Source organism: Athene noctua, chromosome 11 (assembly GCF_965140245.1).
Source record: "Athene noctua chromosome 11, bAthNoc1.hap1.1, whole genome shotgun sequence".
Taxonomy (NCBI): Eukaryota; Metazoa; Chordata; class Aves; order Strigiformes; family Strigidae; genus Athene; species Athene noctua.
In genome coordinates, this window is record NC_134047.1 from 10,104,241 (window position 1) to 10,120,082 (window position 15,842).

The 15,842-nt window shown below is 38.2% G+C and overlaps 2 protein-coding genes across 2 annotated transcripts in view; one reads left to right on the top strand and one right to left on the bottom strand.

Annotated features, from left to right (window-relative positions):
* AMMECR1 (AMMECR nuclear protein 1) overlaps positions 1 to 12,167 on the bottom strand; it is a 108,783-nt gene extending 96,616 nt beyond the window's left edge. The window contains exon 1 of the mRNA XM_074915582.1: positions 11,996 to 12,167. Coding sequence (XP_074771683.1) covers positions 11,996 to 12,167 — 172 coding nt within the window. The remainder of the gene's footprint in view (positions 1 to 11,995) is intronic.
* The window catches only part of PAK3 (p21 (RAC1) activated kinase 3), a 275,108-nt gene that overhangs the window by 5,991 nt on the left and 253,275 nt on the right, over positions 1 to 15,842 (top strand). The window lies entirely within an intron of this gene.

The window sequence follows — 15,842 nt, forward strand, 5'->3', positions numbered from 1 at the left end:
GCACGAGGATGCAAGCAACTAGGGACACAGGGGCAGGCAACAGAAAGCTGTTTTGGAAAGGCTCTTGAATATTTCCTTCCCCAAGACTGTAGGGCCAAAATTCTGCTTGACTTTATAAATAGAGCTGGACAAGAATTTTGAATTATTTAAAAATTTCTAGAATAACAGAGGTTTGAAAGGACTGGGACCATTTTTGTGATTAGGTTGAACTAGGCAAATAGTTTCAAATGAAATAATAGGAAAACTATAAAAACATTTTCTCAGTTTTTAAAGGAAGTATTTTAACATACTTAAAATTTTCATCTTTTGAAACTGAAATACCATTTTCCACTTCAAAAATACGCTAAATAAAAAAAGTTAAAAAACGTTTTTTATAAAAATGGCATGAAACGTTTTCTTTTTAATTAAATGTAGTATTTCAGGTTTACTCCAAATTAAAAGTACTAGTTTGCTATTTTGTAAGGAAAAAACATTCTGTGTGAACTGAGGTTTCCGCTTCTTTCTGACCTTTTGGTTTGGTTTATGAACTAGAGAAAACTTCACTTGCTCAGCTCTAGTTATGAAATCTTCAGGAGACACTGTTCTGATAATTTTCAGGTGACTTGTGAAAAGAAATTTATTTACACCTCTGTTGGTGGGTAAGGATTATAGTTCCTCCCTTGTACTGTACCAGTGTTAGACCTTGAGCCTTTCTGCATGTTCTGCCTGTGCTGTACTCCTGTTCTTTGGGACAGAAGTGCAAGGATTTGTGATTTCAGCAGGCTACACATGAAAAGAAGGATCTCTTAGTTCTGATGTGGTTGTGGGATACCTACCTAACTTATCGTTAGCCCAGTATACACTGAGTGAAAGAGACCTTATCAGTCACAGATCTTTCCCTTAAATGTTGTGTTCCTATTCTTCTCTTTCATGTTCCTTGTTCTCTTGTCAGCCACTAGTACATTTCAAATAAATATGACATTTAAAATTTTCAAGTAAAGTTACAGAGCAAGAGATGAGAACTCCAGGTGCCCAGACAGACTCTCTCTCAGGCTGATCTGGGCAACTCAAAGGCTACATCTTCAGATCTGGAGTTCTTCTCCCGTTATTTGTATTGACCCTCCCTATGTGGCTGACTTGGAAGGATCCTTAAGGATTTCAGAAGTTCTTTTGCTCAGTCATCATTGTCACTATAACACTGTGGACCTTTGGAAGCTCAGAAAGCTGCTACAGTTTCTAAGAAAGGCTTAGCAGAAGGGAAGTAAAGTAGATAATGAAATCAAGTGCTACATGTCTCCATTCAGAACACCACTTGAGCATGTATGTGACTACAGATTTGTGTGTAGGATTCCTATCTCTCATAGTTTGGGTGTTGTGTTGGGAGTTCGGGGTTTGGGGGGGGGGGGGGGCATTTGTTTGTTTTTGATGTGTTTTAAAGAACAGTTAATTGGGTTGGTCTAGTAACTAAGATCTTCAGTAAGAGGGTGACACTGTGGACAGTGAAAAACTATTACCAAGAGGTAACCTCTGTAATCAAAACAGCTAAGAAGAGTTTGCAATCTGAAGAGACAAAAATGAGCAAAAAGAGAGAGGAAGGGAGCGCTGTCAGTGCAGTTTTACAGATGGAGAAGGGGCCAAGCCTTGATTCAGTAAAGTATGGAGGCAGAACCTGATTTTTAGCATTTCCAAATGTGTACATTTCAACATATTCTGTTTGATACTGGCAATGCTTTATGCCTACGCATTTCTAATTTTAACTATTCTGATTTATTTATTTTTTTTTTAACTATCAAAGAGAGGGGCTTTTATAGTTTCTCTTCACATTGATTTCTTAAATACAGCAGATCATCTCCATTTTCAGCACAACAGCAGATTTTCAGTTTTTGCATAGGTATGTGGAGTTTTTTTCCTAAATTTTACTTCAGCTGTTTAACTGCACACATCCAGCAGAGAGAGAAGCGGGGAGGGACAGATTTACATACATTGACTGGATGTACTGACTTTTCAATACAAAATAACAGGGTTATTGTATTGCATCAAAGTAAAAGTCTTAGCCTGGAAGGGATATTTCATTGACATTGAACTGAAAACACAGGCACAGTGTAATGGATCTTAAAACCGGCTGGACTCTTTCTGGATGCCTGTGTTGTTCAGTATTCATATGAAAATCCCATTGCCCAGCATAAGCAGAGTAATGGGGTGAGACCTTTTCTCAGTAATATAAGCTTTAAGACAAGTTCTAGCAGTCAAGCAGGAAATCAGAAAAATGGTAGATTCAAGCTGCTTGTCTTTGTCCAATGCTATGCTTTGAATTCAACGATAGGGAGTATGAAGAGGTTTAGTCCTCACATATGCCTTGACACACTCTAGTGGCAGAAACTTGCAGTGCCATGTAGGCAATGGAGCCCAGTCAGTCTTTTCTTTTTGATGCGAAGCAATAGTTACAGTGGATGGAAATTTAGGTGATCATTATTGAAAATAACCTAGCCGTTCAGAAACTAGTGTTCAAGTCCTGTGCTTTTATAAAACTTGTATTTATTTTTATGTTTTAATATATAAAATACCGGTTCAGCGATTTCACTTCTTTGACATTTGTACAGAGTTTTGAGCGACATGCCCTGACCTGAGTCATTGCCATATGGCCACAATATTTATGCAATATATCGAAGTCAATAAACAGCACCTATCCACAAGTCCTAGGCACTTATCCTTTAGTGGTAATGGATACAGATTTGGGGCAACCTCATCTTTTAACCAACCATCATTAAATAGTAAATCAATAACCACATTAAAAAAAATTTATTTATAGCTGAGCTCTAAAACCAGTGGTTTTGCTTATCGAACTAATCATAAATGATTCACTGTTTTGTCTTCTGAGAAGACATAATGGACCCCTTGGCTGCCTCAGTTCTCTCTTAATTTTTCCCTTCATAGAGCTAGTCTGTGGCAAAATCTTTCAGATAATACAGTAAAGTGTCTAAATAAATGCTTTATCATCACAGCAATTATAAAGATAACCCAAGCTATGGTGAAGTTCTCCAGGATCAAGAACTTGCATTGCAATACTTTTAGTTTGACTGCGGGCTACTACTGATCCTCTAGCCTCATTCCTCTTACAGTTTGGGTTGCAGTAGGGTGGAGCATTTTTTGTGTGTTTTACTGCAGTTCACACACTAACATGACTAAAGTATTTTGCATAGTACAACTCAAAATTTCCCTTCCTCAGGAAATTTTGCTGGTTTGAAACTCTCATTTGGTTGCATCACAATGAAAACAAAATCCTGTTTCCCACAAAACAAAAAAGTAGAAACATTTCATTCTGATGTTTGAATATATTATTGCTGCTTACACCACCCAAGCAGATTACATCTATCTAAGGCTCTGCCTGTTCTTTCTTCCTTGTTACTCTCTATTTCAGGGACTTCTATTCTGTCCTCAGCTTTACATGACTGCAGGTTTCCTCTGCAGTAAACCTGTCATCTAGTCAGGATCATGGTGGGGGGCTCATGTACCCAAATTTCACATGATCTTTCATTCTCTTTTTGCTAAGGATTTGTGCCTTTTTCCATCGGGCATTGAGCCATTGCCATGAAATTATATGTTAGACTATATTTTGCTCAGCCATTAAGCACCTTTTGAGTCTTACTTTCTTTTTATCTGGATATAAGAGTCCCATAGATATTCTAGACTGGCTCTTGCTGCTCTGCCTCTGAGGCTTTTTAATTTCATTTTTTAAGAACTTGTCTCTTTATATGGGTAAGTTACTCCAGTAAATCTGAATGTTCTGTCTAAACACAGATACTTACATGAAAACATGCCTTTCCCTCACCCCCCTGGAGATGCTTGCTTTGGATTTAAGACTGAGTAGTTTTTAGGCTGGTGCAACTCAGTCTTGAATATTGGAAAGAAGCTGACCCAAAATTAGAACTGGGGTGACCATGTAAATCTCTCACTGAAGTCAATTGGAATACTGCCAGTTTGCACTGGGAGAGAATTAGACCTTGCATTTTTTGCATCCTTGTTTCAACTATCATCCTAAACCATCATTGTCAGACCAGATATATCATAAATTTGTAGTTATGTCATAATAATTATGTCATTACTAGTGATTAGATCAGCTTTAGAGGGTTTTTTTCCTTGTCCTGTTGCTGAGTACCATGAGGATATAAGCTGTGAGTTAGACTGGAGCTCTGAATTCTTTTTTCTTGTGGAGTGGACAAGGTACTTCCAACACCAGGGACCTGTTATGCGTTCATATATATCTACATGCAGTCCTGTTTGGGTAGTACATTATTTTTTCTCACTGTTCTCTAGTCATATAATTAGAAATGGAATAGCATTTACCATTCTCTGAGAGTTGTGCTATCCAAAGATCTGTGCTCCTGCTTAGCATAGCTGAGAGGGTCTAACTTTGGGAAACAACTCATTGCTCAGTTAGTTAAGGCAACACTGTTCAACGTATGTCTCATGTATCCCAGGTTTATAAATATTCCTTTACATTACTGTCTGTTCATTTTTGATCTAGACCCTGATCCAAGCAAAGAGTAAATCAAGTCATAAGACAAAATAAGAAAATGATGGATGAGTGAGCATTCGAGAGTACCACCTTGAAACATTCAATCACTTGCATCTAGTGAGGCATCAGTTTTTATTGTAATGTCCGGACTGCAGCATGGAGATTATCTCCTGGCATTTGCTGGTGCAATAATCAGTGTTAAACTATTCAACTTCTGATAATTAATGTGCTTGCTTTGTCCATCTTTGCATTTTAAACTAATGTCAGATGAGTGTATAAATTATTTTTGCATTTACTTTAGGTTCCCATTATATATAAATGAATATTTGAGTGTTGCATGTCAATGTCTTAGAAGTCACCTCAGGGGCTTCCTTGATGGGAGGGAGTCTTTCTCTCTTTAATAAAGACAGATAGGGTCAGACATGGAGAAGAGAAGTTATAATCTAGAGAAGGCTAGAAAATTTGAAGTTTCAATGGACAGCAGGAAAAAAAAAATAACTAAGCATATAACTAACTCAGTTACCTTTGGGCAAGTCAGCTGCACTGAGGATTTATGTCCTCTGGTGCAGTCAAACGAATATGACTGTCTTGCACTAGAGCCAGTTCAGATTCCAAAATAATATAGCTCTTTTCACTGCCAGTTTAGTAATGAAGATTGGTTGACAGATTCTTCCATCTGGTATGCCCAGACCATACTTTGAAGTGCAGATTTTACTAACCACATTATGTGTTATTTGTCTGCATGGTGAGAAATTAAGCTTGCTTCTTTCTTCCCTTTCCTCTGGACAGTGAAGATCTTTTTTAAAAACATCACCAAATAAAGATAGTTTGTGGTGTGAGACTATAAGCTTTGTTATGTCACTATGGTTTCATTCTTTTACTTCGAAGTACTAATCCTAAAAGGAAGTTTTAAATAGTTCTTTCTGTTTAAACAGTTTGGTTGCCTTAATGAAAAAGGCAAGTTTATGTTAAAATTCAGGAAATAAATTATAAAAGTGCACAGGGGTTATAAAGGAAGCCAGTGTATTGCAATCTAAAACTTCTGTGAAGTGGCTCATTTATTTGCCCCATGGCTCTGTAAAGTCACTAGATAGCCAAATTCATTATGCAGATAGAGAACTGGAGACAGGTTATGTGATGCTCAAGGCCATTCAGTGAGTCAAAGCTGAGCCAGGGTGAAGTTCCCCCTTTAGTGCACCTATTAATAATGCCAGCACAGACAAACTACATGAAAGAACTAAATTTGGGGGCTGTGTGATGTCAGCATGCTCTGCGAGGCTGAAATATCATTTGTTTCCATCTAGCTTTAAAATGGTGAAATTATTAGATATAAATATGGCTAGATCAGTGTCTTATCTGAAGGCCTTATCATACTTAGTGGTAATAATGTATTTTATCTTTCCCAGCTGATGCCTTTTGTTTTTCTTTTGCAAACAGAGAAATGATTCATTTCAACCCTTTTATACCTTCAGATTTTGAGGACTGACAGCTGAATACTATGTCTGGCATCAAGAAAGACATAGTCACAGCATAAATTATTTAGGGATAAATGCGAGACAGTGTTAATGAGAGCCAAATTTTGCTTGCATTTGTTATCCTTTTTGAAAGTAGTATTTACAGTTAGTAGACAATTGCTGCACTGGTATATTCTTTGAGTTAGTATACTTGATCTAGCTTTAGATAAAGTTAGTGGCTTTAGTCACTGACAGGACATGGCAGAGGAAATTATACTGCATAATGAGGAGAAGTTGGAGTTAGGATCTGCTGTATGTCATTAATATCTGTCAGTGACTTGGCCTAGTGTCTTGGGCCTGGATTTTCAAGAAAGAAAACCATTTTAGATGCCTTTGCTAATGGTTATTCTTATGATTGCTGACCTGATGATCATACCTTTGGTAGTAAAACCAAAGACAGTCAAGAATCAGCAAGTTTAGAGAAATATTTACTAGACCTCACTAAAGAAAGATTGACAGATTTAATGGAGAAGGTTAAGGAATCCATTGCAGCTGTGTTTAACTGGAGCCAAGGTCTAGAAAGCTAAAAGATGGTATCAGGGATTATATCTATCTATCTTGCAGACTACAAGGCATTATCACTGAAATTCATGAAATGTTAATGACAATGGTTTCTTGTCCCAACTAGTTTTAAGGAAAATTATTAAGTGATTCAACTAAGTCATTCTTTATATAGGTAACATTTTAAAGTATCCAGTTTACCTGTTTCAACAAATTTACTTATTTTTTGGTAAATTAGATATCTTACATGCCAGAAATCTAGTCTTTTCATCTGTTGGATTTATTGCTTTTCAGTGCAGTCAAGGTAAAATTACCCAGTGACTGCAGCTGAACTGTTTCTTGTAGCTGATATTTTATGTAGCCTCAGACATGCCATCTTTAAACGGATCTCTTTGATATATTGTACTCCCTGTTGCTGCTGTGAGACCTCACTGTCTTACAGTTTCAGGATAATTTAAATACTTGAATATTAAGGAATTTGCAGTCACTGATTCCAGTTTTAGAGGTGGAATTTCAGTCATAAATCTTGCAAGGGTATCTTTCAAAAGTTAATTTGAAAAAAACAGCCATCCATTTCTAAACGTTAATTGCAACAGAAATGCTGGTTTCTGTTGAAGGCTGCTTAGAGCCTTCTCTGTATTGATGCTACAGCCTGTGAAAAGACCTCTGAAGTATACAAGTCAAACATACTGTAATCTATATGGCAGTTGTACAATTTACACAGAAACTGAGATATGATACTCTGACATGGTTTTGACAAAAGTTTTAGCTTAAGGTCTCTTGCTTTGGTGTCAAACAGACAAACCAGTCCAGATTTATACTATAGTCTCTGTCTCTTGTCCACATGGCATTTAATTTCATTTTCTTTTGGGGAAAAAAGGTGGTAAGGGTCTTCTGATCTCAGTCTTCCCCTCCTTCCACAGTGAGAGCAGCCTGTTGGACTACCAGGTCACTTGGTTTTTGAGCAAAAGTGGAAAAATCTTAACATGAAAATATTTTTTTTTACTTGTTTATGCTTAAAATACATTCAATATACTTTAATCTGTGCAGCCTCATAAAAGATTTCCTAGATTCTTCAGAATATCAGCAAGAACGAAGTTTGCTCCATTCATCCTTCTCTAACTCAAAGAGCTAGTTTAATTTGTGTGTCTTGAAGAGGCTGATGTTATCACATCGATGTTATTTTAGTCTTTGTACAGAGATACAAGTGATGTCAAAAGGAGCAACATCTGCTGAAGTCAATTATAGCACCTATCCATTTATCCATGCATTACCTCCAGGAACTGATTCTTATCTCACTTATATTAACATGTACCACAGTGACCTAGAAAACAGTCCTGGAGCAATTATAGTGTTGCAGCAACTTGCAGAAATATACAGTGCTTTTGGTAATTGATCATGCTCCATCTTAAAAAAAAGATTGGATTCTTGCTGCCATCTCACTGCTTTAGTGTATTCTTCTAATTCTAATTGCTGTGCTTGATTTATATCTCCTTGTTCATGGGCCAACATTGTCATACATCTTAAATAATTAATTTCCCTGATAGTATCTTTACTAATAGCACTCATATTCCTGGCTCATTGTTATGATGTATATTGATCTTGCTGTATTGTGAGTGACAAGAACTATATGATATTCCACATAGAGACCCACCCATACTTATAGGATGCCATCAGTGCTATACTCTCTCTCGCGTCTTTATCTTTAGTGATATACTGTAAAATGGATTTGTCTTTTTCTCAGCCATATCACACTGGGAAGTATTGGGTGGAAGCAGCTGCACTTTGCTTGTCGACCTGTCCCTTCCCACACTCATCCCAGGATGTCCTGTTACATCTCCATTCCTGTGTCACTCCCACCCTGCTGTCCAGCCCTGTAGCCATTCTCTCATCCTTCCCAGGTAGCCCTTGCTACCTCCCTGTGCTTCTCTAACTGTTGGCACAGGCAGAGGCTTAGGTTGACCTGAGAGCCAGATGCAGGCCAAGGCCTACTCCTGCTGTGGGATCATGAGGGAAGAAATGGAGATGGGAGGATCGGAGAGAAATGGGCTGCAGAGCATCTTCATGCTTTTGCTGCCACCTGACAGAAGGCTGGGAACTGCTGGTGCTGCCAGGGGTCAGCAGCTACTGAGAAGACAGAGCTGAGCAACTTTTGACTAGCCAAGCTAGTGCCCACCTCCTCACACACAAGTCTGCAGCTTGCCACTCCAGACTGCTCCCTCATTTGCTTATTCCTGCCTCCGATGAGCCTTAAATTTCTACTACATTTCCTCTCATTTCTATTACTCTGTGCTATTCCTCCTCTGAACTGATGCTGCCTCCCAACATATCTCCAGCAAAATTTGTCATTTTTTTCTTGCAGAGCTCTGCTTTATGAGACTATTAAAATTCAGACCCAGTCCTTGAAGAATTCTTGTACTGTTCACTTCTTGTTGGTGACTCCTCTTTCAACCCAGCCCCTCAACTGGATTTAATAGAATTAGTCTGGTGCAAAGTGACAGCCAGGAAAAATAAAACCATTCCTTCAATTTTAATGAAGGGCTCAGCCATCTGATCAGGTTGTTGCAGTGTAGTAAGTTACTGCATGTCAATGGAGCCATTGAGACTATAGGTGCTTTTAGCATAGCCATTTAGACTAGTGCAGGACCAATTACACCTTTTTTTTAAACTGAATTTTAAGATAAAATTGAAAAGACTAAACAAAGAAAAAATGTCAGGTAAAGAGAATATAACTGCCCAATTACTATGGCTGTGCTCATGCACAATAACTTATTTATTGTAACTTTAGTGTGTGTCTGAGGATGTCATTAAAATTGGAGGGACCCACTTCTGAGATTGTTCAAGTGAAGGAATAATTGTGGTTTTGACTCATGTTCTGACTCTGAAACAAGTTCTGATGTAAGTCAGCATGGGTTCCACTTTAGCCATTGCCCTTATTGATATCCATTAGCCTTTTATATACTTGTCCCTAGGCAAGGACCATCAAGTATGAGTTATGGAGTGCCTGGCTTCAGGCTTCATTGCTGCTGCTGAATTATAAATTAGTACATTTATAGAGTCAGTTAATCTTTAGTATCTTGTGTGTGGTTGATTTAATGTATATGCACCCAGAAAAAAAAAAAAAAAAGTGTATTAACATAGCATGACTGTATGCTCAGTTGAGAATGTCTGGAGAGCTAATCCCCGTGGTCTATATTCCTCCTCTAACAAAGATGGGGTTTTCAACTTCCAGGGAGCTCCTGTATGCAACAGTTTGTTTTAAAAAGAAAAGGGTAATACATCCTAGATGGCATCGCCCTTTTCATTATTCAGATTATTTCCTTTCTGCACATATTGTGAAATAACATGCATTGTCTTTCTAGTAATAGTTTTTATCAAGGGCACAATTTAGTATGATATTTTCTAAAATGAGCCGAAGCAAGCACCCCTTGATAGACTCTGTAAGAGTGTAACACTGTATTGAGTTTTATTTCACTGAAATCCCAAACAACTCAGTTTTGCATAGACCTTTCCTGTCGGTAGAACTTCCTTCAATCAACTTCTGTTTGTGCTGAGAGTAACTTTTCTGAGAGAGAGAAATATGGGATCTAGATTTATATGCATGTCTTGTAACTTGTCTAATGACATATCAGTTCCTCTGTTAATAGTAAACAATCAGATGCTTTGCTGACTTTTAGCAAAACACATCCAGCTATAATAATTCTTCTCTGGGTCTCTCGGAAATGTGTCAAGTCTCAAGATTTCCAGCAAACTGAATGCTAACATTTGGGATTGAGTATAAAATGGAACTAAGGACTAAATGATTGATCCATATTTCTCATTAAGCTAATTTACTATATTTGACTTCAGTGAAACAGAGGCAGAGATTCACCAGTGGGAGGAGAGAGCCAGGCTCAGAGATCAGTCTTATGTTCAGAAGCAACATAGACAGTATCATAGAAATTGTCTCAAAATAGATGAGAGACTTTCAGAGCCTGATCCTAAATTTATTGATACCAGTTAAGTTTTCACTTTTGCTTCTAGTGCTCTGAGTTGTAAGTTATTATATCCCGCATAGCTTTTTTTTTTAAAAAAAAAATCTTTGCTTATCAATATCAGAACTTTTTCAATTCTGAAAATGAAGCCTTAAAGACTTTTAGTACCTTCATGCACATACCTAATTTATCCCATCCCTCCAATCAGTTTTATAAATCACTCAAGAAATATTTGCAAGCTAGAAAATGAACAAAAATTTCTCCCATATTGAAAAGGTGAAGGGTGAAGTTTGAATAAGTTCCTAAAATACTGTTTCAGAGGCTGTGCTGACTTCTGTTTCTGCTGCAGACTATAACATCTAAGCTGTTTGATAGGAAATATTACGGGGCTACAATCATACGGTATGCTCTTTTCTGTTCTGGCAGCAGGCACAGGTAGCTTTTGATTGCTTATTCTATCTGAAGGCCTTCCTACCTCTAGTGCAAAGTCAGGCTTTCTAAAACCTCTCCTAATAGGACAACAAACACTGAGTTGCAGTCAAATATTTGGATGATGTACATTAAGTCGTCAGGGGAATTCTCTGTTTGCAGTCATCGTATTAGTGAACATGAAAGGATAAAGCATAACACAATTCCAGTTTTTCTAAAAAGCCTGAAGTACAGGAAAGGACCAAAAGAATCCCTTTTCCAATTTCTGTCACCAGAGATTCCCAGAATTTGCTTTGTACATTCATTAGACATGAACTGTGTTCATTTTCCTGCAGTAGTATGTATAAGTAACATGTCCTTAAGGATGTTAAACTATTTTTACAAGTATATCAATAAAACAGTATGTCCTATAAAATTGGAATCTCACCATTCTTGCAGAGATTACTTGGTGCATTTCTGTGAGCATATATAAAAAGAACTGCATGATAAAACCTAGTCATTTTTAGTACAGCTCTGTCTGCTGCATTCGTTTTATGCTGTATATGTCTTTGTAGTGTTAGCGCACTGCTATGTGTCAGCTTAAAGGTATTATAGCAGAGCCGGTACACAAGACAAGAAAGCTATGTATATAGCTGTAAATCAGCAGTAGCAGGTCTTTTTTATGTTTTCATCTATCATACATAAAACCATTCCCTGATTTGAATAATTTGCTGAGCTAAATAATAAGACTAACAATATACCTAAAATAGGGAAGATCAGGCAATAGAAATATCTACAGTTTCAGTCAGGATTACAAATTACAGATCTCCGAAAGATGCTAAAATGTAAGGAAAAAAACCCAACCCCTGGAACTGATCAAAATTAGTGTCAGTCATTGATTTCTAGAACACACAAAGAGACGGTGAGTATAAATGTGTTACTTACAAGTGCTGAGGATTTTAGGGAATGAAAATGGAGACCAGGAGCTGGAGACTGCCTGCCATGCCAGCAGTGTTGATTTGGAAGCGATGGACACAAATAAACGTTCAGCAAAGCTTAAAAAGCTGCAATGCAAGGCTAGCCAAAAGTGTCCATGTCCTTACCGTGCTGTGGCTGGCAGGCAATCCGTGTCTGGGAGCCTTCAGTCCCTCTAATCAGGCTCCGGGGATTTTGTTTGCAAGAGAGATTGTCCTTTAAATGATCAGTGCAGGAAAACAGAGAAATAAAGAGAAATGAGCAAATTGTACAAGGCAAATAGCTGCAGGTCTTTAGCATGCTCCCTGCGTTTTCCTGAGCTGCATCTGCAGTAGAGAAAATATCCCAAAAATAGCTCAGGCTGCCAATGACTTGCTGAAACCTGAGAAAGAATTGCTGAATTTAAAGATCTGGGTTGCTGTGGGTGTATGATTAAAGTGAGAAATTGCTGGCAGGAAGAACCTAGGATGAAACCACATGCTTAAGGAGTAACTTGTGAGTTCACTGGTATCAGAACATGAGCTGACCTCTGATTTCCCCCTCCTCCACCCAATGCCAGTTAACCCTTAAGTGTTCAGCATGGGAGAAAGTTCTGCAATAGAAGATGGAAGAGAAAATATGACCGAAATAAAGTTCTTTTCAACTGTAATATCTGTGATGTAGGGACAGTATTTTATATCAGTGCCCTATTTGGTAAATTTCAAAGCAGTCAGTCAAACTGATGTTTTGCAGAGGTCTTGGTAACTGCACACTTCTAACTTTTGGAACGCTCAGTCTTGTGTAGGGTATATGCTAAATACGCTCTCTAAGCTGTCTGTGGTCTCTCAGAGTGAAAGGGATTTCAGGGAAGGAAGGAAGGAAGGAAGGAAGGAAGGAAGGAAGGAAGGAAGGAAGGAAGGAAGGAAGGAAGGAAGGAAGGAAGGAAGGAAGGAAGGAAGGAAGGAAGGAAGGAAGGAAGGAAGGAAGGAAGGAAGGAAGGAAGGAAGGAAGGAAGGAAGGAAGGAAGGAAGGAAGGAAGGAAGGAAGGAAGGAAAACACAACACTTTAGGAAATTTTCTACAGACACTGACTTATAGTCAAAATATCAAGAATTGCCAGAGTATTTGGCACAGCCTTGGAGAAGGCACTGTCATCTCTATACTGTGCCCAGAACAAATTGCAGTAGTTTAAGGACTTCTCCAGGTTGTTCTGGTCTATAAGCGTCCCCTATGGATTCCTTGTGCTTACACAGATCAGTAGAGTGTAGCACACTTTAGCCACAGTCCTCAGCTTGCTCCCCGGCACTTTTTTATGTTACTTCCCTGATTTAGAAAAGAATAAGAAGCAGTTGGCACAAAGCTGGGTACATTGGCTTGACATCAGTTAAGTCTCCCAAGTAGTGCCAAAAGTAATCCTCGGTAACCTATTTAGGACAGCATTAAAGCTGCCAGAGCATGGACTAGGAGCTAGCCCCCAGTTTTCTTTGTACTGATACTGAAAAGGGAAAAAGCTTCAGTGCTGTAACTGGGTTAGATTCAAGGCACATGGGACTGAATTATGAGAAGCTGCTGCTTTGGAAAGAATTGTGCATTTGAGAGAAGAGCAGAATATCACCCTTACTTCAGAATATACTTTTGTTTTAACATCAGTTTTTAAAGGTGATCCAGACAATAATGGCATCATAGGGAGAACAAAATATTTAATGTACTTCAACCATAGTGGTGTGTGATTGCTTAATAATTCTGATAGTACTACCCACTTTACATGATGAAGCTATACTTCATTAAGAGTATCCGAGCATTTTATCTTGAAGATGCTGTGTGTTTGTAAATGTGTTTAATATATACTAGTTGCTGTAGTTTTACACTCACAGTGCTTTTGTGGGGCTAAGGAGTTAAGCCTTTGTCCTATGAAAATAAATAAGTTTAAGCAGCCATGAATAAGGGCAGCTGAGAATGCCTAGCTATGACCTTCTGTTTTCTAGGTGCTTTGCTATCAGATCTTTTGGTCTATCTACAGTTCTAACTGTTCTGATCATAAGTGTTGTTCTAGGAGCTAGCAGAGTAGACAATCCCTGAAATAGGCTGGTCATTTTATTTTTATTTATACGGCAGTAGGCACTTTCTGAAGTACTTCTGCTGACCAGAAGGAAATGTAGAGTGTTAGAAATCATGGCCTAAATAATTATGACTCATATTGCAGCATTCACTCTCAAACAAAAGGCAATGAGCACTTACACGTATCTAGTGTTGGTATATATTATCTCATAAATTTCATGGTGAGCACAAGAAGTCTGATTACTGATTTCCTAAAAACTCTTAATGCAAACCTCTGTTCCCGTCTTTGAAGCAGCAAGCGATAATACAAAAGACTTTGTAGGCACCTTTTTTCTAAGTTAATAAAATCTAAAGCCTGTAGTAATGAAGGCTAGAGGGTAATTCATCATGTATGGTACACTGATAGTGATATATCAGCATAAGACATTACAGGCTAGTGTCTGTGTGTTAGCAGATGAACTATGCATTAAAAAATGGGATTTTTTTTTCCTCACAAATGAGGTCATTAATTCAAACACTCTTTTTGTCTCTCCTTGTTATGAAGAGGTTGCTAATGCAACACAATAAAGCAGTGCTTCATCTCGAACAATTGAAAACTTAGTATTCTGGACCATTCTCTCTTTGTTCCATTCTCTCTTTGTTGAATTTCATTAGTACTGAGAGTCTTGATCATAAATTATATATATGAGATAATGCATATTTTTGTACTTTTTAATTTAAATATAACATAGGGCAAAAGTGGAAAGAAAAGAGCATGACAGAATTCCGAGCAGAGAACAGATGGGTGGTTTGGCATGGAAACAAAGACGTTAGCATACATTCATCATTCTTGTAGTGTAATACTAGTGCTTATGGTGCCTATCAAATAGATGTATGGAGAAAGTACATCTTCCACTAAGCATGAGGCTTTATATCGATACCTCTAAATTAGCTAACATGCTTTTGAGAGTTAAATGTTTGAATGCTCTTGTTCTTCTTTTCTTCAATTCAGTAATTTCTTTAATATCATCTGACTTGAGTTTTGCCTGAACAGCCAGTGTAAGCTAAGTACTGGCTTTCATCTTGGATTTCCCTAGAAAGAAGGGAAGAAGTACCCAAAACTAATGCTATCCCAGCAGGACTGACCTAGCTGTGAGCCTATTGTATAGTCTAGTGTGATCAATAAATCATCTGCTGTTGTCTGTATGCACATCAGGATTTGGATTTCAGCATCCAATAATGTTTGAGAGTCCTTGCCTGTACATGTTGGTTGATCTGGAGACTCAAAGTCCTGTTTCTACCAGTGCAATTGAGTCCAGACTAGTGTGGCTGTAAATGAGAACTGTGTTACAGAAACTTGTTGAGCAAAACAAACCAGGAAATGCAGGTTCACTACACTGGGGCAGAATGTCACCAATTGTTTTTCCTATAAGACAGTCTTTGTTCAGGGAGCTCTCTGGAGCATGAACTTCAAAATTACATCTGGCATGTGTAAAATACTAAATTAGGAAAATTTCCAGTGGATTGAGAGATAATTATCTTTTTATGAAAATAATAGACTTGGTACAAAATTTTGCACTGGTTACCCGGGACATGGAGAAGGCTGAGGAACTCAACTACTTTTTATGCCTCAGTCTTCACTGTCAAGGGCTCCAGCCACACCACCCAAGATGCAGAAGGTAAATGTGGGGACTGGGTCAATGAAGAACTGCCCACTATAGGAGAAGATCAGGTCTGAGACCATCTAAGGAACCTGAAGGTGCACAAGTCCATGGGACCTGATGAGATGCATCCACGGGTCCTGAGGGAACTGGCAGATGAAGTGGTTAAGCCACTATCCATCATATTTGAGAAGTCATGGCAGCCCAGTGAGTTCCCATGGTCTGGAAAAGGGGAAACATAACCCCCATTTTTAAAAAGGAAAAAAGAAGACCCAGGGAACTACAGGCCAGTCAGTCTC